Source organism: Myodes glareolus, chromosome 18 (genome assembly GCF_982192425.1).
Source record: "Myodes glareolus chromosome 18, mMyoGla1.1, whole genome shotgun sequence".
Lineage (NCBI taxonomy): Eukaryota > Metazoa > Chordata > Mammalia > Rodentia > Cricetidae > Myodes > Myodes glareolus.
Window position 1 is genome coordinate 44,138,188 of NC_142043.1, and position 27,070 is coordinate 44,165,257.

At 40.9% G+C, this 27,070-nt stretch overlaps 1 protein-coding gene and 1 pseudogene across 1 annotated transcript; both read left to right on the forward strand.

Annotated features, from left to right (window-relative positions):
- Window positions 1–2,024: 2,024 nt before the first annotated feature.
- LOC148119130 (putative sperm motility kinase W) lies at window positions 2,025–3,536 on the forward strand. Its single transcript, XM_087897804.1, has one exon. It carries the CDS (start codon window positions 2,025–2,027, stop codon window positions 3,534–3,536), a length of 1,512 nt encoding a protein of 503 aa, XP_087753930.1.
- Window positions 3,537–15,596: 12,060 nt separating this feature from the next.
- On the forward strand, window positions 15,597–17,130 carry LOC148119131 (sperm motility kinase-like; annotated as a pseudogene).
- Window positions 17,131–27,070: the final 9,940 nt, after the last annotated feature.

Genomic DNA, 27,070 nt, shown 5'->3' on the forward strand with positions numbered 1-27,070 from the left:
ATTGGTATTTATAATTTTTTGTTTCTTTTATGGTTTAATTTGTGAATCTATTGTCGCTTTCTTAACTAAATATTACCTAAATGTATGTTTTGAAATTTAATCCTTTATTTTCCTTTTGATTGTTTTGTACTGTTAAAATATGATAATTGATATACCACACATAACAAACTTGATTATAACTTTCTATGCATGCTTGTACTGTACTTTGACCGTATTTCATGAACTGTTTAACTCCATCCAGTTTGTCTTTGTGACTGATCCTACGACTTTTACAAAACCTCAGGCCCGTTCTTCCTCATGACCCAAGCAACACAAAATTTATCTAATTTCTATACATGGAACTGCTTTGTTTCCTCCAAAATTATATCTAGTTGTAGCTGCATTCATTATATCACAACGGTTCCCTAATCACTGTGATTAGTGTGGTACCGTCCCCATAGTCTACTTACCTGCTATGCTATGGTTTGATTTGTTTAATCTGAATTCTCCTCTGGGTCCACAGTGAGGCAATTTTGATTGTGAATGAATAGGTCTTTTTTTTGTGGTTGACTTAGTAATTTTATCTTTTATTTATTTATTTATTAAAAATTTTCACTTCTTCCCCACCTGCTTTTTCCCTCCTCCTCCCCACCTCCCCCTCCCTCTCTAGTCCTAAGAGCAGTCATAGTTCCCTGCCCCGTGCGAAGTCCAAGGTCCTACCCCCTCCATCCAGGTCTATAAAAGTGAGCATCCAAACAAACCAGGCTCCCACAGAGTCAGTCCATGCAGTAGAATCAAAACCCAGTACCATTGTCCTTGGCATCTCAGTCAGCCTTCATTGCCAGGAATAATGAATAGGTCTTGAGTGGAATTCTGAGATGGATATGATGTATCAAGAACTCTCATTAAAATTATTCTCAATAAGTTAATGAGGTAAAGGAGTTTGGACTTTATTTACTGTGCTCATTTGGTTGTGGGCTCAGGGTAATCCTGCCATAAGCAGCAATGTAGATACCTTCCTTTACGTCCTCTTTCTTAAAGTATTTTCTCTCACTAAGGTGTTTGTCATAGTTAGGGTTTCTATTTCTTTATCAAAACACCACAAACAACATGAGTAATGGGGAAGGAAAGGGTTTATTCATCTTACACTTCCATTACTGCTGTTCATCTCTGATGAAACTTAGGACAGAAACTCAAACAGAACAGGTTCCTCGAGGCAGGAGGTGATGTATTGGCCATAGAAAGGTGCTGCTTGCTAGCTTGCTCAGTCTGCTTTAGTACAGAAATATGACAAATGATAGTATCCTTGAAATGGTTGTTTTGGGTTCTATTTAAGTGAACTGGGACCTCCCACAGTAATCACTAATTGAGAAAATGTGTAGCAGCTTTACCTCAGAGAGAGATTTCCTTAACTGATTTCCTTCCTCTCTGATGTCTCTAGCTTATTGTTTGTTCATATGTTTTGAGAGATGTGGAGAATCTCAGATGCCTGGAATCTGCCTGACCTGGAGTCATTTTTGTGCATAGCCACACTTGCTGCATATGTCTCATGTGTTTAAGTGTTCTCCTTTCACCTTATTTCAATGTTCACACAAGTCTAGGAATTCCCTTCAATCTTTGAAATTACTTAAGTTATAATATTGAAAGGTCCAGACAAGATCCACTGGATTGTAATTTGGGTAGGACATTACCTCCTTTTACTATAATTCAATTTCTATCTTTTAATACTTGATAAGGTTGCCCAAGGATTTTCATTTTGACTTATTGGTGAAAATAACCAAATCTTTGTTTCTCTGTCTAAGTACTTGGATTTGCATGAACTGATCAGTGAATTCCTCTTTGATCTCTACTGTGATTCCTTATCTACTGTTGGGCTCTTCTAGTATTTCTATGTCCTTGAAGTGCATCATTTGTTTTATATGGTATATCTAAGATTTGATGACCATGGATTCATCGTGCTAGACCTTCATCTTAAGATTGATTAAATTTCTGGTTTTAGCATTGCCTGCCAGCAAGAAAAGCTGGTGAAACTGAACGGACACATTATGGCCGTTTCCTCGGACCCGAACATCCTTCAAAAAGATTTCAGGATCCTAACACCTCTAGCTGCAGGTTCTTTCGGGGAGGTGAAGCTTGCCTGCCACATTCCAACGAAGACAACAGTTGCTGTCAAGATCCTGAGGAAAAAAAGCAATGTTCTGGGTGAGATCAACTCTGAAGCAAAGATCCTTCAGTCTTTGGAACACAGTAACATCATTAATTTTTTTCATGTCATTGGCACACGGTCAAGGACTTATATTGTAATGGAGTATGTGGCAGGAAAAGATCTGCAGATGTTCCTCAGTGAAGTTGGACATCTAAAGGAACAGGAGGCTAGACCCATCTTCCAACAGGTCGTATCAGCGGTGCACTTTCTCCACCAAAGATGCATTGCGCATCGTGATATTAAATTGGAGAATATCCTTATTGACGGATATGGCAACGTCAAGCTTTGTGATTTTGGTTTGGCCATTCAGCTCACAAAGGGGCAGATGTTGAAGAAAGTCTGTGGTTCGTTGCTCTATATGGCTCCAGAGATATTGGCAAGGGAACCTTATGATGGGCTGGCTGTTGACATGTGGAGCTTGGGAGTCGTCCTATATGTACTGGTCACAGGAAAATTTCCATACACAGAAAACACATCACATGGTATGTACAGGCTCATCACCAACACAATGTATCCCATTCCCTTTGACTTGTCAAAACCCTGTTTCATCATCATTGAACAATTACTCACAGTCCCCACCAACAGGAGAATAACAATATGTCAACTTGTGAAAAGACCATGGCTGGGCGCCATTATAAAACATACAGCCCCTACAAGTAAAGATATCCTTCCAAGGCTTGTAGAGACTATGTGCACCATGGGTTATGACTTGGAAGACATTTTTTCATCCCTAAGACACAGGCAACCAAATAATATAACAGCAACTCTTAATATTCTAAAACACAAATTGAGCTGTGAGGACAGTTATCAGCAAACTGAGCATCCCTCTTTAAGGAGCAGCCACATAGGTGCTCATCACCCCCTTTTCCCTTTGAAGAGGAGAGCCAGTGAACCAGCCCTTCCAACAATTAGAGAAGCTGGGACGAGACAATCTAAAGAGGGTGTAGAAGGAAGACGCAAGAGATGCCAAAGTCTAATCGAACTCAACAAATACCCCTGCCTGGTGTTGAAGCCCTGTTCAGAACACACAGTCCCAGAAGGAGGTGTCCTGATGTCTAATGTTATCAAGTGTGCTACTGGGGACATTGGAGACAGCATGGATTCTCTGGACAGCTCGCCTGGTGATCTCTCCTTATGTGAATCACTCTTGGATGGAAGACCCTCATTGTTTCTTAACATGGACTTCTGGACAGAGAAACCATCCATGGAACCCAATATGCCCCACTATCAGCCACAGATTGGATCTACAACCTCTGCATCCAGGGCATTCAAGGGTTGGAAACGGATGAGGAAGCGAATTTCCCATGTACTCCGTGCACTGTTGATCTGTGTCACGCCTGTTCCAGAGTGAATTCTGAATCCTTGTGTAAGCTACAAAGAAAGAGGTGATAGAGTAATGTGTAAGGGGTCTAATTACTTTGGTCACCAAGATCTTCTTTTCCATTGTATTTTAACTATGTTATATTAATAAATATATTTTTGTAAATGACACAAGTACAATCTCATGGTATTTGTTATCCATCTCTCCCCTGAAGTCAAAACCACACACAAACACACAGAGAAATGCATGAACACATACAACTGGTTGTCAGGGCCTGCAAGGTATACAAACATAAACTCCCAGCCCTCCACATAGCATTGGTTCATGACTTATTCTGTATCATATTGTGTACAGACAAAGTCTCACCTCATACATGTATTTGTTTCAGGTCTTCCTTGCTATTCCCTGCCATCCTGACAAAGCACCAGTCCATTTCTCATACCTACACATCAGGGTCTACCATATAACTTACATCTATCAACTTAAAGCCCACTCATATTAATCCAATTCGTTATTAAATTTTACTCTGTATCCCCCTGCATGATTATCATGGTCACAATATTCATAAAAGGCAAGTGTCTCTTTCTGTTATATTTCTCTTCCTTTCTGGTCACCCATACACAGGGATGGATAACTATCACGTACTACACAGAAGTTCCTACCATACATTCGAATAACTACCAGCACATGACAGGATAGGAGCAATTCCTCCTGTGCATTCTCTCCAAAACAGCCATGGTGCTCTCATATAGAATGGGTTTAGCTCCTGCTAGGTATAAACTTTCCTATAACAAAAACAAACATAAACTGGTGTTCATTATCACACAGCATGCTGTTAGAGTTTCTATTGTTGTTGGGTACACATTGACCACTTACAAAGAAAGATATTTAGCTCGATCGCTAATTAAAGCTTCAGAGGTTCAGTCTAGGATCATCCTGCCCAGCTATGGTGGCATGCAATAAGACATGGTGCTGATGAAGAGCTGAGAGTGGATGAGGATGTAAATTTTCATCCTACAGATAATGGGAAGAGGTGTAGTACACTGCACATGGCTTGAGTCCCTATGCCACCTCAAAGCTCACCGCCATAGTGACACACGTCCTAAAACAGGGCACAGTTTTCCAAGAAAGGCACACTTCTTAGTAATGCCACAGCATAGGATTCTGTGGATGCTGGTTATGTTCAAGCTACCACCTTTCATCCCTGTACTCTATAAATTTGTAGTAAAATCATAATGCAAATTTCTTTTTATGCAGCTTCAAATTCGCCCATTGTATACCACAGTCTCAACAATGTTTGAACTCAAAGTTGAACATCTCTTCTGAGTAGGTTTATACAAACTCTAATTATAATCTGCTATAAAATTAACAATCAAAAGCCATTTTCAACACTTTCAAGTTATAATGGCAGGAGATATCCACTACTGTTCAAAAAGTAGGGAAGAGAACATAGTGAGGAGATACTAGACCAAAGCAATGCTAGACCAAAAACACCAGTGCTTATTCGAAACTCTGTATTTCTAAGTCTGATGCCAAAATGCTCTTAAGATGTCCACCTCCTTTCAGCTTCACTGCCTGCAACATACTTTCTTTTTTCCATTTTAAATGATTTTTAAAATAAGATCTTTTTCATTTCACATAGCTGTCTGTTCCCATTTCCTTCCCATTTTCTGCCGCACCCATTCTCCAACTCTCTCCCGGTCTAAGAAATAATGTGAACCCAAGGAGAAACATATATAGATCCTCCTAAAAGTTGAAGCAGACTAGATTGCCAGGCAAAAGTTGGGAGCATGGGCATGGGGTGATATAGTGGAAGAGGAGAGGGAGAGAGAGAAGAGTGAAAGCGAGGTTTGGGGAGAGCTTGGGTGAGTGGGATGGATGACATGGAGGAAGGACAGATATAGGAGCAGGGAAGAAGATATCTTAATTAAGGAAGCCAATTTGGGGTTGGCAAGAGGTTTGGCCTTAGAAGGCTTTCCACGTGTCCACAGCGATGACCCCAGCTAGGACCCTGGGCAGTGGAGGAGAGGGTGCCGGAACTGGCCTTGTCTCATAGTCAGACTGATGAATATCCTGAATATCACCATAAAACCTTTGTGCAGCAACAAGTGGAGATAGAGGCAGAGACAGATATCAAAGCACTGGACTGAGCTCCAAGGTACAGTTTAAGAGAAGAAAGAGGGAGAATATGAACAAGGAAGTCAGGAATGCGAGGGGTTGGTCAACCCACTGAGACAGTGTGCCTGATCTAATGGGAACTCACTAAAGTCAACTGGACTGGAACTGAACCAGCATGGGATCAAACTGGACCTTCTGAATGTGGCTGACAATTGGGACAGACTGAGAAGCCAATTATAACAGCACTGGGATTTGTCTCTACTTCATGTACTGGCATTTTGGGATCCTACTCTATTTGGATGCAAACCTTCCTAAGCCTGAATGGAGGGGGGAGGTCCTTGGACTTCACACAGAGCAGGGTGGTACCCTGATCTCTCATAGGACTGGAGGGGGAGAGGGGTAACACAAGTGGAGGAGCTTGAGTGAATTGAGAGGAGAGGAGGAAGTGGAAATTTTGAATGGTATTATTTATAAAGCAATAAAAAATAAAAAAAGTTGCCACAATTAAAGCAATGGGAAAAAAGAGAGAGTGAATGAGCATAGGGATCAAAACCATGATAGTGATACCCACAAGAATAGCTGATCTGAGATAGTGAGAGATACTGACTCTGGACTGATAGCAAGGGAATCTGCAAAAACACCAAATTAGAACCCCTGAAAGTGATTGTGCGTCTTGCAGATATGGCCACTGATTGTGGAACCAAAATTTATCCATGGTGCTTTAAGTGTCAACATATGATTTCCACTTAGGCTGGTGCTGCACCAGAGAAGCAGCTGCCCTTGGCAGATAACCAATGGTTCTGGCATCCACAAAATCTTGGTGTTCTCTAGGCAATACAGGCTTCAAGATCACGCCTTCACACAATTTCACTATAGGCTTCCATTGAGGGTCACTCTTGACAAATGCCTGGGCTCAACTGCTTTTCTTAGGTAGAAGGAGAGTTACTAAAATGCCATTGTTCTACTTTTGACTCTAATGTATGAACCATGTAGCTAAGGCTGACAGGTTCTGTTACTAGCTGGATCATAGTCCCTGGTATTATTTCACCTTCACCAATTTTCGTTTTCTCTTTGTCTACTATAGTAACTTTGCTTGGCTCCTAAGGAATTTGCTGTGAATACTGTGCTTCCCTAAATCTCAGAGATCCATCGGCCTATACTTTACTAGAGTTGGGATTAAAAGCATGTACCACAATACCTGGTGCTAAGCTTTTCTTTAATTCTTTTTCACTAGTTGTTAACTTAACTAGGTTGACCTTGCCCTGAGGTCACCACTGCCTTTATTTCATTTCCTAATGTGCTTTTTTCCTTTAACACAGGATTTAATTCCATTCCACTTCCTGGTGCTCCTTTTCAACTTGAATTTTCTACTTCTTTCATTTTTTAAAGCAGTTTGTTGCTTTTTATTATAAATACTACTTAAATTCACTACTAACAACAGCTTGACAGAGACTATACTAGTGGTCTCTTTTTTCTTTTTTCTTAGAATTTGAGACTCCACAATTTAGACATAGAGAGACTCTTCAGAAAAGGGCAAAACCCAGATACATTCTTCATGTTATTATCACAAGAATCTCCAGGGCACATACTAATGTTATTCTCCTCTGAAACCTCTCAGTGAAGTCACACACAGTTCAAATCCCACTCAGCACCACTGTCTTCTTTTCCCTTAATTGTGTGCCCTAACTAGGAGCACGTAAACCTTTGAACTGCTTTTCTAATCCACAGTACCTAAGTCCATATTCCTTCATCAGAAACATGATCTCACCTATCACAGCAAGACTCCAGTTCTTGGCATCATCTTCCATATTAGTTATGGTTTTGTTGCTGTAAAGAAATATCATGATAATTGAAATATCATAATAATTGCAACTCTAATAAAGGAAATCATTTGATTTGGTGGCTTACATTATCAGATGCTTAGTCCTTTGTCATGATGCTGCAACACAGTATTGTGTTGACAGACATTCAACATACATTACATACATTGTATACATAATTGTATACATTACATACATGCTAATTCCTGGAAATAGGAAGTGAACTGAAACTCTAACCAAGGTATGTGCATATATGAGAGGTCAAAGCCTGCTTCCACATTGGCACACTTCATCCAACAATGCCATAACTACTCCACCAAAGCCACATCTGCAAATGCCTTTCCTATTAGCATATAGTTGGCAAATACTTCAAACTCCACAAATGATAACCTGACAAACAGATCAGGTCTTGGAAGGTAGAGAATTCTGTAGACACACATCACACACACACACACTCACACACACATCACACACACACACACACACACACATATATGGATACATTTCTAGTTCTCTGGCATGCTGGTACAAACATCCATGACCATGCAAGGAATGTCACCAGTCACAAAACAACCCAGCTCTATAATAACAAAATAATGTGAGCCCTACGGCTTTCTATGTCATTGAAAATCTGAGTGCTGAAAAACCCTTCTTTTCTAGAACTGAAAGTTTTCTATGTTTGCTTTTTTGTGTTTTGAGACAGGATTTCTCCATAGCTTTGGAACCTGTCCAGGAATTATTTCATGAAGACTAGAGTTGCCTGCCACGCAAAAAGTTTCTCCTGCTTCTGCCTCCTGAGTGCTGGGATTAAAGGTGTGTGCCATCACCACTTGACTAGAATTGATTCTTAACTGGGACTTGATTATAGTAATGATAAAAATAACCAGGCCTCCTTTGTGGTGTAGAAGGTGAGAAAAATTTAAAAAAAAATTAAAAGCACTGCTGGGTTTGAGAAGAGAGTAGTGATTGGTTTGTTGTGGTGAAAATACAAAGAAGCATCATAAATAATGTCACATACTAGTCCATAAGGGTACAGCCTGAAGCTGAGCCTTTTCTTTGTATATTGGAGTCACTGTTAGATGTTTTGGAAACCTGATTTTTGTCAAAGAAACCAGAAACTCATATTGGAAAGTAGACAGAAACATCAACAAATGGTGCTGGTCAAACTGGAATGCTGAGTGCAGAAAAATCCAAATAGACTCATATAGATTAACCTGCATAAAACCTAAACCCCAAAAGATCGAGGATCTCATCATAAAAAACAGATACACAGATCCTAATAGAAGAGAACATAAAGAATAGCCTTGGAAATAGTGTAGGAAAACTTACTGAACAGAACACCATTAACACACATACTAAGATCAACAGTTAATAAACTAGAACTTGTGACATTGAAAAGTGTCTGCACATCAACAGACACCACCACTGAGACAAAGAGGCAGCCTACAGATCAGGACAAGAGTTTCAATAACTACATATTCGATAGAGTGATAATATTCACAATAAATAACAATTAAATAACTGAATATAAAAACCAATAACCCACCTAAAATGGGGCAAAACATAAACAGAGAATTTTTGAAGAAGAACCTGCAACGAATGTGACATAAACAAATTTTTTGAAGCCCTTGCATGACTGGTAGAAGCCTCAAGTGGGCTGACCCACTCAGGTGCCATCAGGGATTAGATCTGGTTTTTAAGTCCACACACCCTGACAACTACTCCATCTACAAGCTGCTGGAGCACATCGAGGAGCTGGTCCTGTAGAAGCAGTTGTTATCCGTAAATAAGGGACTTTGGTCCACCAGGAAGCTTCTAACTTGGAGGTGCTGTGGTTGCAGTCATCACTGCTTGCTTTCTTGGGAGACTCACATAGTGGTTTGGGTTATGGGTGAGGGTAGGACAGTGGTGCTGTCTGCAGAACAAGCATAAACGTAGAGCTTGGTAAATTTTAGAGAGGAAGACATCAAGGGAAGAGTGGTATCTGGCAGCCTGGAATTCACAGGGAAGTTTCATGGCCCGGACCCAAAGCTGTCAACAATAGAATCACCCTTTCTCTGGGAAACAGCAGTTATCTGAGATTATCCCCAGTGATGATGTGGTATTTATTGTCCACATGAAATCAGAAACTGCCAAATGGTGATGATTCACATGTTCACTCTCAACATTCTTAAGACAGAGTCATTAGAACAGATTGTAAGTTCAAGCCTACCCTGGTTTCCAATTTGAGTTCCAGGTCAATCAGAGCTGTTACATTCATAAATCTTCTCTCAAAAGTCAAAAACTCAAAAAACAAAAGAGCCATGAAGCCAAAAAGAAGAGAGAGAGAGAAAGAGACAGAGAGAGAGAGAGACAGAGAGAGAGAAGAAACAGAAGTGGAAGCGGAAGCGGAAGAAGAAGAGGAAGAGGAAGAGGAAGAAGAAGAAGAAGAAGAAGAAGAAGAAGAAGAAGAAGAAGAAGAAGAAGAAGAAGAAGAAGAAGAAGAAGAAGAAGAAGAAGCAGAAGCAGAAGAAGAAAAAGAAGAAGAAATAGGAGAGGAAAAAGAAAATGAAGAAGACAAGGACTAATTGCATTGTAAAACTGACTGGACAGAAGACTATGCTGTGAGAGACACTGCAGTTTTCTTATGTGTTTAAGGCCTGAGTGGGGAGATGAACCATGAACATCTTTATATTAAATCAGAAAGCAGAAGGAGCTTGATGAAGGGAAGGCTCCTTAATCTCAAGGACAATCCCGCTGAGGGAATACTGCCATCGTGATGTCTATTTTTGCTTGTCCACTTGACTACATCTGTAATGAACTACAATCCAGAAATGGAGGGCATAATAGATCATTTTGATTAGTTTGTTCTGAATCTCGAAGAGGGAAAGATACTTCTTTGATGATTAAAAATGGTGGTAAGACACATGCCTTTCATTCAGTTCATGATGCAAAAGACACACCTTTAATTTTGACCACGACTTGTGTGGAAGACTTTGTAAATTTAGAAAAGGAGACTTTTGCTCATTTCTCCCTTTCCCTTGCCTTGTTGTCAAGTCCATTTCTACACTGAAATGAGAGTCAAATTCTTTTGGATTTTAGCATATACTGAAGACCAGACAGAAACTATAGCCTTGTTGACTGAGAAACTCCCGGATTTTTGAACTTTCAGTTCATAGGTAGCTATTGTTGGATTAGCTGGACAGCAGCCTGTAAATCATTCCATTAAATTCCAAGGGGGAGGGAAATTGATTGTGTCATTCTATAAGGCACTCTGATGTTATAGAGAATTCTGTGTAATTAGTCAACAAGACTCTACCACATGAATTTACCCAAACAGGCCAAAGCTGGCACACAAATGCTCAATACAATAGGGACCTGTCTCATTAAATCAACCACAGTGGTTTTCTAAGCACTATCTCAGGATTTTGAGCACTAGTGACCATTAGTTAGTGCTGCTTGGAAAGCTTTGGAAGTCATAGGGGTGAAACTATCCTATCACTGCAGAATAGAGAATTTATAAGGCAATGTTCCCAGCCACAAAACAAACCAGCTCTATAAACAACCCAGCTCTATAAAGAGCAAGATATCTCCAGCCTCATGCCTTTCTATATCTATTGAAAATCTGAGTGCAGAAAATTCTTCCTTCCTAGAACAAATTTTTTTGATTGTTTGTTTGCTTGCTTGTTTCTGTTTTGAGACAAGGTTTCTCTGTATCTTTGGAGTCTGCCAAGCAATTAGTTCATGTAGACCAGAGTTGCCAGGCACTAACAAAGTTCCTCCTGCCTCTGCTTCCTGAGTGTTGGGATTAAAGGCATGTGCTACCACCACCTGACTAAAATTCATTCTTAAATGAGGCTTGATTACAGACATGATAAATAACGTGGGCTCCTTTGTGGTGTAGCAGTTGAGAAAAAAGAAAGAAAAAACACTAAAACTACTGCTGGGTTTGATAAAAGAAAATTGATTGGTTTCTTGTGGTGAAAATACAAAGAGGCATTATAAATAATGTCAAATACTAGTTCATAAGAGGCACATCAACATTGATCACCATTCAGAAAAAGAGGCTGCCTACAGATCAGGACAACATTTTCAATAACTACACATCCAGTAGTGACATAGTATTCTCAATGTATAAAACTCAATAACTAGATATGAAACAAAAGAGTAACCACCTAAAAATGGATAAAACCAAAACCAGAGAATATTCTACGAGGAAACTGAAATGAATGCGAAACAAAAAATTTTCTGAAGCCCTGCATGACTGGTGGAGACCCAAGCACACTGACCAACTCTAATGCCATCAGGGCTTAGATTGTTGGACCATGGAGTACAAACACCGAGGAGGTGTTGCCCCCAGAGACAACCCCTCACATCACAGCTGATGTAAAAGCATGAAGATTTTATTAATTTCTGTCATTACAGGGTCCCTCAGCATTCGGGAAGCCAAGAAACCTCGAATAGCTGGTACAGGCTACTTTTAAAGGAGAAGGCCACAGACGCAAAGGGGGTTTGTTCTTTGACTATTATGATTGGGTTATTCAACAGGGTTATTACCAATAATTGACAGGAGAACTGTTGCCAGATCAGAAGAGGTAAGAAGTCATTTTGACCCCATTTCCCAGGGACTGAATCAAAACATACATGTATGAGTAATTGTTCAGGAACTGAGTCAACATCTTAAAGGTTATCTTGCCCCAATTTCCGGAAACATATGTGCATGTATAGCTGTTAGGTTCTTGGTTCCCAGGGGAGAAGGGGAAGCACTATGGCACAGAGGCTGAGAGGGTTCAGAATTGTCAGAAATGGTTTCAGAATTGTCTTAAAGTTTTACAAGATCCAATGCTGTCAGTCCACACACACACACACAAAAACTACCCCAAAAGCTGCTAGAGCACATGAAGAAGCTGCTTCTGCAGAAGTAGATGTCATATCTAAATAGGACAGGAGCTTGTAACTTTTGAGGTGCTGTGATTGCAGTCGGCACTGCCTGCTATCCTGAGAGTCTGACCTGGTGGGGTTTGGGTTGGAGATGAGGGTGGGACAGTGGTGCTGTCTCCACCTGGAAGCCTAAAGGTAGAGCCTGGCAAACCTTAGAGAGTAAGACCTCAAGGAAAGAGAGGTGGCTGGCAGCCTGGAATTTACAAGAAAACTTTCATGGTCCTCACCCTAAATCCCTGACAAAAATAGGATCACACTTTCTGTGTGATATCTGAGATGAACCCCAGTGCTGATCTGGTATTTATCATCCATAAGAAGCCAGAAACTCTCAAATGGTGGTGATTCACACCTTTAATCTCAACATCCTTCAGACAGAATCATGCAGATCTGTCTATGAGTTCAAGGCTAACCTAAATTACAAATCGAGTTCCAGGACAACCAGAGCTGTTACACACATAAACCCTCTTTTAAAAGCCAAAAGTAAAAGGAGCCATAGAGCCTAAAACCCAAAGAGCCAAAATAAAAGTAATGGAAGAAAGTAATAAAAAGAAAAAAAATAAAGTCCACTGACCAATTGAATTATAATCCTGACTGGGCAGAAGAATATGCTGTGTGACACAGTGCAGTTTTTTAAAGGCTTGAGTAGTGAGATGAACCACTAACATTTTCAAAATAAATCAGAAAGCACAGATAGCATATGATGAAAGCTAGGCTCCTTAATCTAAAGTTCAATTAAATGGAGGAAATTCTGTCACTGTGAGAGTTATTTTTGGTTGCCAACATCACTACACCTGGAATGAACTATAATCCAAAAATGGAGGGCAGAACTGTAATGGATCATTTTTGATTGGTTTGTTCTTAATCTCCAGGAGGGAAAGACACTCCTTTGAAGAGTGGATTTGGTGGGAAGACACACGCCTTTAATCCAGTTCATGACGCCAGAAAACACACCCTTAATTTCAGCCACGCCTAGTGCTGGAAGAGTATATAAGGACATACAAGGAGACTTTTGTTCATTTCTATGTTGCGCTTGCTTTGTTACCAAGTCCATTCCTTCATTGGAATAAGAGGCAACTTCTTTGGGATTCCAGCAGATCCTGACGACCAGACAAGAGAGAGCACATTGTGGACTGAACAACTCCTGGACTTTTGAAGTTTCAGTTCATAATCAGCCATTGTTGGACTAGCTGGCCAGCAGTCTGTAAGTCATTCCAATAAATTTCAAGGGGGAAGAGAGATTGATTGTACCATTGTGTCAGGTGCTCTCTTGTTTAGAGAACTCTGACTAATAAGTCATCAAGGCTCTACCACATGAAATTAAACAAATGCATCCAAAACTGGTGCTCAAATGCCCCAAACTGTAGAGACCTGTCTCATTCAAACTACCACAGTGGTTTTCATAACAAGATCTCAGGATTTTGAGTACTATTGACAATTAGCTAGTACTGCTTGGAAGTTTGGAAGTCATAGGGGTGAAATTTATAGGAAATAAGTCACTGGTGAATAGAGAACTTATACTGCAATGACATCAGCCAAAAACCAACCAAGCTCTATACTAACAAGATATTTTCAGCCCCATGGCTTTCTATGTTGTTGAAAATCTGAGGGCTGAAAAATCTTTCCTCTCTAGAACTGATTCTTTTGATTGTTTCAATTTTTTCAATAAGTTAATGAGGTAAAGGAGCTCATACTTTATTTACCGTGCTCATTTGATTGTGAGCTCAGGTTGATCCTGCCACATCTATCTGTGTAGATACATTCCTTTGCTTCCTCTTTCCTAAAGTATTTTCTCTCAGTATGGTATTTGTCATAGTTAGGGTTTCTATTGCTCTGGAACAGCACCATGACCAACATGAATGATGGGGAAGAAAGAGTTGATTCATATTACACTTTCAAGACTGCTGTTCATCTCTGACATATCTTAGGGTAGGAACTCAACAGAACAGGATCTTTGAGGCAGGAGATTATGCAGAAGCCATAGAAGGGTGCTCTTACTAGCTTGCTCAGTCTGCTTCAGTATAGAACCCAGGACAACCAGTCCAAGGATAGTACCATTTAAATAAACTGGACCCTCCTGCATTAATCACGAATTGAGAAAATGCCTAACAGCTGTACATCATAGAGGATTTTTTTTCCTCAATTAAGTTCCCTTCTGTGGAGAGCCGCAACCACATTCTCCATTGCTTCAGGGGACAAAGGTAGAGATTGACCTCTGTGACCTCAAGGTGTGGTGGTGCACGCCTTCGGTCCCAATGCCTGGGAGGCAGAGACAGGCAGATCTCTCTGAGTTCAAGGTGTTGTAGCACACGCCTTTAATCCCAGTACTTGTGCTTGGTAACTTTCTACTGCTGTGTCCCTGCCTACTTCCGAGGTATCTTCTGGGATAATGGGCAGCGGATCAATCCAAGAGTGACATGTCCGAAGTGAGGACTGTTTCCTTTATAAGGGCTGGTTTCCCCTCATTCTGGGTCTCTGCCATGTAAGCTTATGCTCTCTCTCTCAAGATGCATTAAAGCTTTTTCCACAGAAGGATCCTAAGTGTCCTGCGTCGTTCTTGCGGGCGAGATGGCAGCGTGGGACACCGTTCCTTTCTGACTCTAGTTTATGTCAATTCTTTGTTCTTTATTTTTGAGAGATTTGGGGAATCCAAGATGCCTGGAATCAAACTGTGCTGGAGTCATTTTTCTCAATAGCCACATTTGCTATGTATGTCTCATGTGTTTAAGGGTTTTTCTTTTATCATATTTCAGTGTTCACACAAGTCTAGGAGGAGTCTAGGCATTCCTTTCATTCTTTCAAATGTCCCTGGTTTTAATATTTGAAGCATCCAGAAGATATCCTCTGGAAAGTTATTTGGCTAGAACATTATCCCTTTTTACTGATAATTTAATTTGTATCTCTTATCACTTTATAAGGTTGACCAAAGATTTTTATTTTGGTTCATTGTTGAAAGTAATCAAATTATTATTTCTCTGATGTAAGTATTTATATTTCCATGGACACCTCAGCGATTCCCTCTTTGATCTTAACTGTGATTCACTGTCTATTGCTTTGAGGTTGGGCTCTTCAAGTATTTCTATGTCCTTGAAGTACATCATTAGGTATGTATTGGAAATCTAAGATTTGATGATAATGGATTCATAGTGCTAGACCTGTGTCTTAACGTTGATCAAATTTTTGTTTCTAGCATTCCCTGCCAACAAGAAAAGTAGGTGGATTGAGACAACACACTATGGCCAGACCCTGGGATGAAGACATCCCTGACAAAGATTTCAGGATCTTAACACCTCTAGCTGTAGGTTCTTTCGGGGAGGTGAAGCTTCCCTGCCACATTCCCACAAAACACAGGTTGCTGTCAAGGTTCTTAGTAAAAAAAGCAATTCTCTGGGTGAGATCAACTCTGAAATAAAGATCTTTCAGACTTTGGAACACAGTAACATCATTCGCTTTTTTCACGTCATTGACACACGGTCAAGGACTTATATAATCATGGAATATGTGGCTGGAAAGGATCTACAGATGTTCCTCAGTGAAGTTGGATGTTTAAAGGACCAGGAGGCTAGACCCATCTTTCAACAGGTTGTATCAGCTGTGCACTTTCTCCACCAAAGACGCATTGCGCATCGCAATTTTAAATTGGAGAATATCCTTATTGACGGATATGGCAACGTCAAGCTTTGTGATTTTGGTATGGCAATTGAGCTTGCAGAGGGGCAGATGTTCAAAGAACTCTGTGGTTCCTTGCTATATATGGCACCAGAGATGTTGGCAAAAAAACCTTATGATGGACTGGCTGTTGACATGTGGAGCTTGGAAGTCGTTCTATATATAGTGGTCACAGGACAATTTCCATACACAGAGAACACATTACATGGTATGCACAGTCTCATCGTCAGCACAATGTATCCCATCCCCTTCAACTTGTCCAAACCCTGTTTCACCATCATTGCACAATTGTTCATGGTCCCCACCAACAGGAGAATAACAATACGTCAACTTCTGCAAAGCCCATGGCTGGGTCCCATTAAAAAACATACAGCACCTACAACTAAAGAAATCCTTCCAAGGCTTGTAGAGACTATGTACACCAAGGGTTATAACTTGGAAGAGATTTTTTCATCCCTAAGATACAGGCAACCAAATAAAGTAACAGCAACTTTTAATATTCTAAAATGCAAATTGAGCTGTGAGGACAGTTATCAGAAAACTGAGCATCCCTGTTTAAAGAGTAACCATGTAGGTGCTCAACACCCTCTCTTCTCTTTGAAGAGAAGAGCCAGTGAACCAGCCCTTTCTGGAATTAGAGAAGCTGGGAAGAGACAATCTAAAGAAAAGTGTGTAGAACAAAGACACAAGAGATGCCAAAGTCTTTTCAAGCTCAGTAAATATTCCTGCCTGGAACTGAAACTCTGTTCAGAAGACACAGTCCCAAAAGAAGATGTCTTGATGGCTAATGTTATCAAGCATGCTACTGGGGACATTGGAGACAACATGAATTCTGTGGACAGATTGCTTGGTGATCTCTCCTTATTTGAATCACCCTTGGATGGAAGACCCACATTGTTTCTGAACATTGACTTCCTGACAGAGGAACCGTCCATGGAACCCAATATGCTCAATGACCAGCCTCAGATTAGATCCACAACCTCTGCATACAGACCATTCAAGGGCTGAAAACGGATGAGGAGTGAATTTCCCATGTACTCGGTGCACTGTTGATCTGTGTCATGCCCGTTCCAGAAGGAACTCTGAATCCTTTTGTATGATCCAAAGAAAAGATATGCTGGCGTAATTGGTGAAGGGTCCATTTGCTTTTGCCACCAAGATGTTCCCTTTTATTGTTTTTTAATTCTGTTATATTAAGAAATATTTTTTTCTAAATGAGAAAAGTACAATCTCATAAGGCACCTGTTATGCATCTCCCCCTGAAGTCAAAACCACACACAAACACACAGAGAAATGCATGAACTCATGCAAATGGGTTCAGGGCCTGCAAGCTATATAAATTCCAAGCCCTCCACATGGCGTTGGTTCATGACTTACTTAGTTTCATATTGTGTATGGAGAAAGTCTCACATATACATATATGTATATATTTCAGGTCTTCCTTGCTATTCGCTGCCCTCCCGACAAAGCAACAGCTCCTTTCTCACATTTACACATCAGGGTCTACTATATACCTCACCTCTATCTATTTGAAGCCCACTTATATAAACCAAATTCATTATTAAACTTTACTATGTAACCCCCTGCCTGATTATCATGATCACAATATTCACAAAAGGTAAGTGTCTCTCTCTGTTATAGTTCTCTGCTTTTCATCTCAATCCATACACAGGGATGGATAAGTATTATATATCCCACAGAAGTCCCTACACTACATTCAAATAACTACAAGCACTTGATAGGGTAGGTCGCAATTCCTACTATTCATTCTTTTCAAACCATCTCTGGTTCTCTCATACAGAATGGGTTTACATCCTGCTAGGTACAAACTTTCCTATGAGAAAAATACACATAAACTGGTGTTCATTAGCACACAGCATGCTGTTGGAGTTTCTATTGCTTTGGAGTACACATTGACCACTTACAAAGGAATATATTTAGCTATATCTCTAACTAAATCTTTGGAGGTTTAATCATCCTGCCCAGTCATGGTGGCATTTAAGAAGACATGGTGCTGATGAAGAACTGAGAGTGGATGAGGAAGTAAATTTTCATCTTACAAATAATTGGAAGTGGTGTAGTACACTGCACATGGCTTGAGTCCATATGTCACCTCAACGCTCACCTCCATAGTGATACACGTCCTAAAACAGGGGCACAATTCTCCAACAAGCCACACTTTTTAGTAATGCCACTCCCTGGGACTTTATGGAGGATGGTTACATTCAAACTACTACCTTTTATCCCTGTACCCTATAAATTTGTAGCAATATCATAATGCAAATTTCTTTTTATGCAGCTTCAAATTCGTCCATAGTCTACCACAATCTCAACACTGCTTTGAACTCAAAGTTGAATGTCTCCTCTGAAGAGGTTCATAAAATCTCTTAATTATAACCTGCTATGAAATTAAAAATCAAAAGCCATTTTCAATACTTTCAACCTATAATGGTAGAAGATATGCACTACTGTCCAAATGTAGGGAAGAGAACACAGTAAGGAGACACTAGGTCTAAGCAAAGTAAGATCAAAAACACCAGTGCTAACTCCAAACTCTGCATCTTTTTGTTTTTGAAAACCAACTAGGTTTTTATTTTTTTATTTTTTTTCTAAAAGTTTATTAAAATACAAAAGTCTCCATTTCCGCCCCTCCTCCCAACCCCCTCCCACTCCCTCTACTCCCTCCCCTCCTCCCTCTTCATCCCCAAGAGCAGTCAGGGTCTCCTGCCTTGTGGGTAGTTCAAGCTCCTCCCCCCTCACTCCAGATCCAGGAAGGTGAGCATCCTAACAGACTGGATCCCAAAAATCCAGTATATACAGAGAAAACAAGTCCCAGTGTCATTGTCAATGGCTTTTCAGAAAGACTCCGGGCCAGCCACATTCAGAGAATTCGGCCTCATTCAGAGAATCTGGCTGGATCATGTGCTCGCTCAGTCCAGGCCAACTGGCCTTGGTGAACTCTCATTAGATAAGTCCCCTTGTATCAGTGGGTGATCGCACCCTTCGCGGTCCTGATTTCCTTTTTCATGTTCTTCCTCCTTCTGGTCCTCATTTGGACCTTGGGGGACTCAGTCCAGTGCTCCAATGTGGGTCTCCGTCTGTATTGCCATCCAACGTTGGATGAAGTTTCCCTCTGATCTTGCCTTCCTTGCTCACGTTCTCTTTCCTTCTGCTTCTCGTTTGGACCTAGGGAGTTAAGTCCAGTGTTCCAATTTGGGTCTCCGTCTCCATCTCCATTCGTCGTCAGATGAAGGATCTATGGTGATAAGCAAAATATTCATCAGTATGGTTATGGGCCAAGGCCAGTTCAGGCACCCTCTCCTCTGTCCAGAGAACAATCTGGGGATCTCTCCTTGGACCTGGGATCCCATTTATAATCAAGTCTCTAGTAAACCCTAAACTGACTCCCTTAGTTGAGATATATTCTTCCCTGATCCCATATCCATCCTTCCTCCTTCCCCCACTCCCAGTCCCCCGAGCATTCCCCATTCCTCCCCTGCTCCCTTCTCTCAAACCTTCTCCCCTTCCAAAAACCCTTCTACCCCCCCATGCACCCGAGGTTACCTGGGACTCTTGTCTATTTCCAATCTCCAGGAGGAAAACTACCTGAATTTTCTTCATTTTCACCCTCCTATCCAGCTTCTCTAGGATCACGAATAATAGGCTCAAAGACCTTTAATTATGGCTAGAATCCATTTATGAGTGAATACATACCATATTCCTCTTTTTGGGTCTGGCTTACCTGACTCAGTAAAGCGTTTTCTTTTCTTTTTTATTATTATTATTTTTTATTTTTTTATTTAAATTTTACTATGAACCCCTCCAGAATCAAGTCTCTTGCAAACCCTAAAATGGCTCCCTGATCTGAGATATAAACCTCCCTGCTATCTTTCCTCCCTCCCCCCTCCCATTCCCCCAAGTCATCCCCAATCCTCCCCCTCTCCCCTCTTCCTGACCATCTTCCCTTACTTCCCTCCCCCCAGCCCCCATGGACCCAAGCTTGCCTGGCAATCTTGCCTAGTTCGACTATCCAGGAGGATAACTGTATGATTTTCTTCAGGTTCACCTTCTTATTTAGCTTCTCTAGGATCACGAATTGTAGACTCAAAGACTTTTAACTATGGCTAGAATCCACTTATGAGTGAGTACATACCATATTCCTCTTTTTGGGTCTGGGTTACCTCACTCAGTAAAGCGTTTTCTATTTCCATCCATTTGCATGCAAAATTCAAGATGTCATTGTTTTTTATCACTGAGTAAAGCTCTAATGTGTATATGTTCCACACCATCTTTAATCGTTCTTCTATTGAGGGGCACCTAGGTTGTTTCCATGTTCTGGCTATTACAAAGAGTGCTGCTATGAACATAGTTGAACAAATGCTTTTGTAGTATGATAGGGCATATCTTGGGTTTATTCTCAAGAGTGGAATTGCTGGGTCCTGAAGGAGGTTGACTCCCAGTTTCCTGAGAAACCGTCACACTGATTTCCACAGTGGTTGCACAAGTTTGCATTCCCACCAAAAATGGATGAGTGTTCCCCTCACTTCACATCCTCTCCAGAATGGCTATCATTGGTGTTTTTAAGTTTAGCTATTTTGACAAGATGGTATCTCAAAGTTGTTTTGACTTGCATTTCCCTGATCGCTAAGGAGGTTGAACATGACCTTAAGTGTCTTTTGTCCATTCGAAGTTCATCTGTTGTGAATTCTCTGTTCAGTTCAGTACCCCATTTTTAATTGGGTTAATTAGAGTTTCAGTGTCTAGTTTCTTGAGTTCTTTGTATATTTTGGAGATCAGACTTTGTCAGATGAGGGGTTGGTGAAGATCTTCTCCCAGTCCGAAGGTAGCCTTTTTGTCTTACTGACAGTGTCCTTTGCTTTACAGAAGCTTCTCAGTTTCAGTAGGTCTCATTTATTCATTGTTTCTCTTATTGTCTGTGCTACTGGGGTTCTACTTAGGAAGTGGTCTCCTGTGCCTATATCTTGTAGACTACTTCCCACTTTCTCTTCTATCAGGTTCAAAGTGGACAAATTAATGTTGATGTCTTTAATCCATTTGGACTTGAGTTTTTTGCATGGTGATAGATATGGATCTACTTTCATTCTTCTACAGGTTGACATCCAATTATGCCAGCACCATTTGTTAAAGATGCTTTCCTTCTTCTATTGTATACCTTTAGCTCCCTTGACAATCATGGAAATGCAAATCAAAACCACTTTGAGATACCATCTTACACCTGTCAAAATAGCTAAAGTCAAAAACACCAAGGATATCCTATGCTGGGAAGGATGTGGAGTGAGGGGAACACTCATCCATTGTTGGTGGGAATGCAAACTTGTGCATCCACTGTGGAAATCAGTGTGGCCGTTTCTCAGGAAACTGGGAGTCAATCTCTCTAAGGACCCAGCAATTCCACTCTTGGGTATATACCCAAGAGATGCTCTATCATACTACAAAAGTATTTGTTCAACTATGTTCATAGCTGCACTATTTGTAATAGCCAGAACACGGAAACAACCTAGGTGCCCCTCAATAGAAGAATGGTTAAAGAAGGTGTGGAACATATATATATTAGAGTTTTACTCAGTGGTAAAAAAAAATGACATCTTGAATTTTGCATGCAAATGGATGGAAATAGAAAAAGCTTTACTGAGTGAGGTAACCCAGACCCAAACTCTGCATCTTTAAGTCTGATGCCAAAATGCTCTTCAAATATCCAAGTCCTTTCAGCTTCATTGCCTGCAACATGCTTTCTTTTTTGCATTTTTAATCATTTTTATAATACAACCTTTTTCATTTCACATAGCTATCCCAGTTCCCACTCCCTTCCCATTTCCTGCCCCCAAAAATCTCAATCCCTCCATCTCCCCATCTAGGTAATAATATGCACACGAGGGAAAACATATAGATCGTCCTGGAAATTGGAAGCAGAAAAGGTCACCAGGCAAAAGTTGGGAGCATAGACATAAGTGTGTCTTAGGGGAAGAGGAGAGAGAAAGAGAGTAGGGAGAAGTGGAGGGTTGGGGAGAGCTTGGGCGAGTGGGATGGTTGAGGTGGAGGAAGGATGGATATGGGAGCAGGGAAGAAAATATCTTAATTAAAGGAGCCAATTTGCTGTTGGCAAGAGGCTTGACTTTAGAGGGCTTCCCAGGTGTCCAAGGGTATATCTGTAGCTAGGACCCTGGGCAGTGGAAGAGAGGGTGCCTGAACTGGCCTTGTCCTGTAGTCACACTGATGACTATTCCTGAATATCACCACAGAAACTTCTTCAGGCGACAGATGGAGATGGAGACAGAGACCCAAATCGGGGCACTGGACTGAGCTCCCAAGGTCCAGTTGAAGAGCAAAAAGAGGGAGAATATGAGCAAGGAAGTCAGGAATACAAGGGGTTGGTCCACCCACTGAGGCAGTGTGCCTGATCTAATGGGAGCTCACCAAAGCCAGCTGGACTGGGACTGAACGAGCATGGGATCAGACTGGACCCTCTGAATGTGGCTGACAATTGGGGCAGACTGTGAAGCCAATGATAATGGCACTGGGATTTGTCTCTACTTCTTGTACTGGCTTTTGGGGATCGTAGTCTATTTGGATGCACACCTTTCTAAGAGTGGATGGAGAGAGGAGGACCTTGGACTTCCCACAGCATGGGGTGGTACCCTGCTCTCTCTTAGGACTTGAGGGGGAGAGAGGTAGCGAGAGAAATGGAGCGTGAGTAAAATAGGAGTAGGGGAGGAAGTGGACATTTTTAAATTTATTCTTTATAAAGCAATAAAAAATTTACCACAATTAAAGGAATGGAAAAAAAGGGAGAGAGAATGAGCATAGGGATCAAAACCATGATAGTGATACCCACAGGAATAGCTGATCTGAGATAGTGAGAGCTACTGACTCTGGACTGATAGCAAGAGAACCTGCGCAAACACCAAATTAGAACCACTGAATCTGATGGAGAGTCATGAGGATTGGGCCACTGATTATGGAACCAGAAATTATCCCTTGTGCTTTAACTTTTAACATACTATTTCCACTTAGGCTGGTGCAGCACCAGAGAAGCAGCTACCCTTGGCAGATGTCCAATTGTTCTGGCATCCACAAAATCTTTGTGTACTCTAGACAATACAGGCTTCAAGTTCACACCTTCACATAATTTCACTACAGGCTTCCATTGAGGGTCACTCTTGACAAATGCCTGGCCTCATCAGCTTTCCGTAGGTGGAAGTAGAGATGCTAAAATACCATTGTTCTACTTTTGACTCTAATGCCAGAACCATGTAGCTAAGGCTGACAGGTTCTGTTACTAGCTGGATCATGGTCCCTGGTATAATTACACCTTCACCAATTTTCGGGTTCTCTTTGTATCCTACACTAACTTTGCTTGACTCCTTAGGAATTTGCTGTGAATACTGTGCTTGCCTAAATCTCAGAGATCCACCAGCCTATACCTTACTAGGGTTGGGATTAAAGGCAAGTACCAGAATACCTGTCTCTAAGCTTTGCTTTAATTCTTTTTCACTAGTTGTTAACTTAATTAGGTTGCTCTTTTTCTGAGGTCACCACTGCCTTTATTTCATTTCCTAATGTGTTTTTCTCTTTAAACGCAGGATTTAATTCCATTCCTCATCCAGGTGCTCCTTTTTGACTTGAATTTTTTACATTTTTAATTTTTTAAATGCTCAGTTTGCCTCTTTTCATTATAAATACTACTTAAAGTCACTATTAACAACAGCTTGACAGAGAGTATACTAGTGGTTTTCTCTTTTTCTTTTTTTCCCTTTTTTAAAGATTTTCTCTGCCATAAGGATCAATTCCAAACGCCACAATTTAGACTTAAGCAGACTCTTCAGAAAAGGGCAAAACCCAGATACATTCTTCTTGAAAATATCACAAGAATCTCCAGGGCACATACTAATGTTAATCTCCTCTGAAACCTGTCAGAGAAGTCACACACCATTCAAATCCCACTCAGCACCACTGTCTTCTTTTCTCCTAATTCTATGCCCTAACTAGGAGCACTTAAACCTTTGAACTGCTTTTCTAATCCACAGTAGCAAAGTCCATATTCCTATATCAGAAACATGATCTCAGCTATCACAGCAAGACTCCAGTTCTTGGCATCATCTTCCATATTAGTTATGGTTCTGTTGCTGTAAAGAAATCTCATGATAATTGCAACTCTAATAAAGGAAATCATTTGATTTGGTGGCTTACACTCTCAGATGCTTAGTCCTTTGTCATGATGTCGCAACATTGTAGTGTGTGGACAGACATTCTACATAAATGTTAATTATCGGTAATAGGAAGTGAAGCGAAAAACTAAGAATGGTTTGTGCATATATGAGAGGTCAAGCCCTGCTTCCACAGTGGCACACTTCCTCCAACAAGGCCATACCTACTCTACCAAAGCCACATCTGCAAATGCCTTTCCTTTTAGTGTATAGGAGGCAAAAACTTCAAATTACCCCAAATGATAATGTAAGACTTTAAGACAATTCTGAAGCCATTTCTGAACCCTCTCAGCCTTCATACCTTAGTGCTTCCCCTCCTCTTGGAACCAAGGACCTAACAGCTACACATGCAAGTATGTTTTCCAGAAATTGGTGCAAAATAATCTTTAAGATGTTGACTCAGTTCCTGAACAATTACCCAGACACGTATGTTTTGATTCAGTCTCCTGGGAAACAGGGTCAAATTGATCTCTTACCTCATCTGATCTGACAATAGCTCTCCAGCCAATTATTGGTATTAGCCCTTTTCGAATAAGCCAATCATAATGGTCAAAGAACAACACTTTGTTTCTATGGGGCCTTCTCCTTTAAAAGTAGACTGTTCCAGCTATTCGAGGTCTCTCAGTTTCCCGACTGCTGAGGGACCCTCTCATGACAGAATCAATAAAATCCTCATGCTTTTGCATTGACTGTGGTGTGTGAGATGGTCTCTAGTGGTGACTCCTTCTTGGTGTTGAGACACTAGAGTCCAACAGTAACCTGACAAATGGACCAGTCTTGAAAGTTAGGGAATCCATACACACACACACACACACACACACACACACACACACACACACACACTGACTCATATATGGAGACATTTCTAGTTCTCTGGCATGCTTGGTACAAATATCTATGAACATGCAAGCAATGTCACCAGCCGCAAAACAACCCAGCTCTATAATAACAAGATACTTTGAGCCACGTGGCTATGTTATTGAATATCTGAGTGAGTAAAAACCCTTCCTTTTTAGAACTGATTCTTTTGATTGTTTCCTTGCTTGCTTGTTTGTGTTTTGAGACAGGATTTCTCCTTAGCTTTGCAGCCTGTGTTGGACACTAGTGTCCAAACACCCAGAAGGAGTCACCCCCCAGAGACCACCTCACACACCACAGTTAATGCAAAAACATGAGTATTTTATTAATTCTGTCATGAGAGTGTCCCTCAGCATTTGGGAAGCCGAGAAACCTCGAATAGCTGGTACAGTCTATTATTAAAGGAGAAGGCACCATAGATACAAAGGGGTTGTTCCTTGACCATTATGATTGGCTTATTCGAAAAGGGCTAATACCAATAATTGGCTGGAGAGCTATTGTCAGATCAGATGAGGTAAGAGGTCGTTTAGACCCCATTTCCCAGGGGACTGAGTCAAAACGTACATGTATGGGTAATTGTTCAGGACCTGAGTACGTGCATGTGTAGCTGTTAGGACCTTGGATCCCAGGGGAAGAGGGGAAGCACTAAGGCATGGAGGCTGAGAGGGTTTGGAATGGTCAGAAATGGCTTCAAAATTGTCTTAATGTCTTACACCTGTCCCGGAGTTAGTTCTTGGAGACTAGAGTTGCCTGGCACTAACAAAGTTCCTCTGGCCTCTGCCTCCTGAGTGCTGGGTTTAAAGGTGTGTACCACCACTACCTGACTAGAATTGATTCTTAACTGAGGCTTGATTACAGTCATGATAAAATAACCAGGGCTCCTTTGTGGTGTAGAAGGTGATAAAAAAAGAAAAAAAACACAATAATACCTGATAGAAGAGAACATAAAGAATAGCCTTGAACTCTTTGTCACAGGAAAACTTAGTAAATAGAACACCATTAGCACAAATACTAAAAACAACAGTTAATAAACTGGAACTTGTGACATTGAAAACTGTCTGCACACCAATAGACACCACCATTCAGAGAAAGAGGCAGCCTAGAGATCATGACAAGATTTTCAATAACTACATATCCAATAGAGGAATAATATTCACAATAAAAACTGAATAACTGTATATAAAAAACCAGTAACCCACTTAAAAATGGGGCAAAACATAAACAGAGAATTTTTAAAGAGGAAACTGAAATGAATGTGAAATAAAGAAATTTTCTGAAGCCCTACATGACTGGTGGAAGACACAAACAGGCTGACACACATTGGTGCCATCAGGGCTTAGATACAATGCTTTCAGTTCAAACACCCCAACAACCACTTGACAAGCTGCCTGAGCCCGTGAAGAACCTGGTTCTGCAGAAGCAAATGTCATCCCTAAATAGGACAGGTATTTGATGTACCTGGAGCTTGGAACTTGGGGGTGCTGTGATTGCAGTCAGCACTACCTGCTATCCCCAGAGTCTGACCTGGTGGGGTTTGGGTTGGGGGTGAGGATGGAACAGTTGTGCTGTCTCCACCTACAAGCCTGAAAGTAGAGCCTGTCAAACCTTAGCAAGGAAGACATCAAAGAAAGAGAGGTGGCTCCCAGCCTGGAATTCACAAGGAAACTTTCATGGTCCTTACCCTAAAGTCCTGTCTAAAATAGGGTCACACTTTCTGTGTGATATCTGAGATGAACCCCAGTGCTTATCTGTCATTTATTATCCATAAGAAATGAGAAACTGTCAAATGGTGATGATTCACACCTTTAATCCCAACATCCTGCAGGCAGAATCATCCAGATCTGCCTGTGAGTTCAAGGATAACCTGGTTTACAAATCAAGTTCCAGGAAACTACAACCGTTACACACATAAACCCTATTTCAAAATATAAAAAGGAAAAAAAGCCATAGAGCCTAA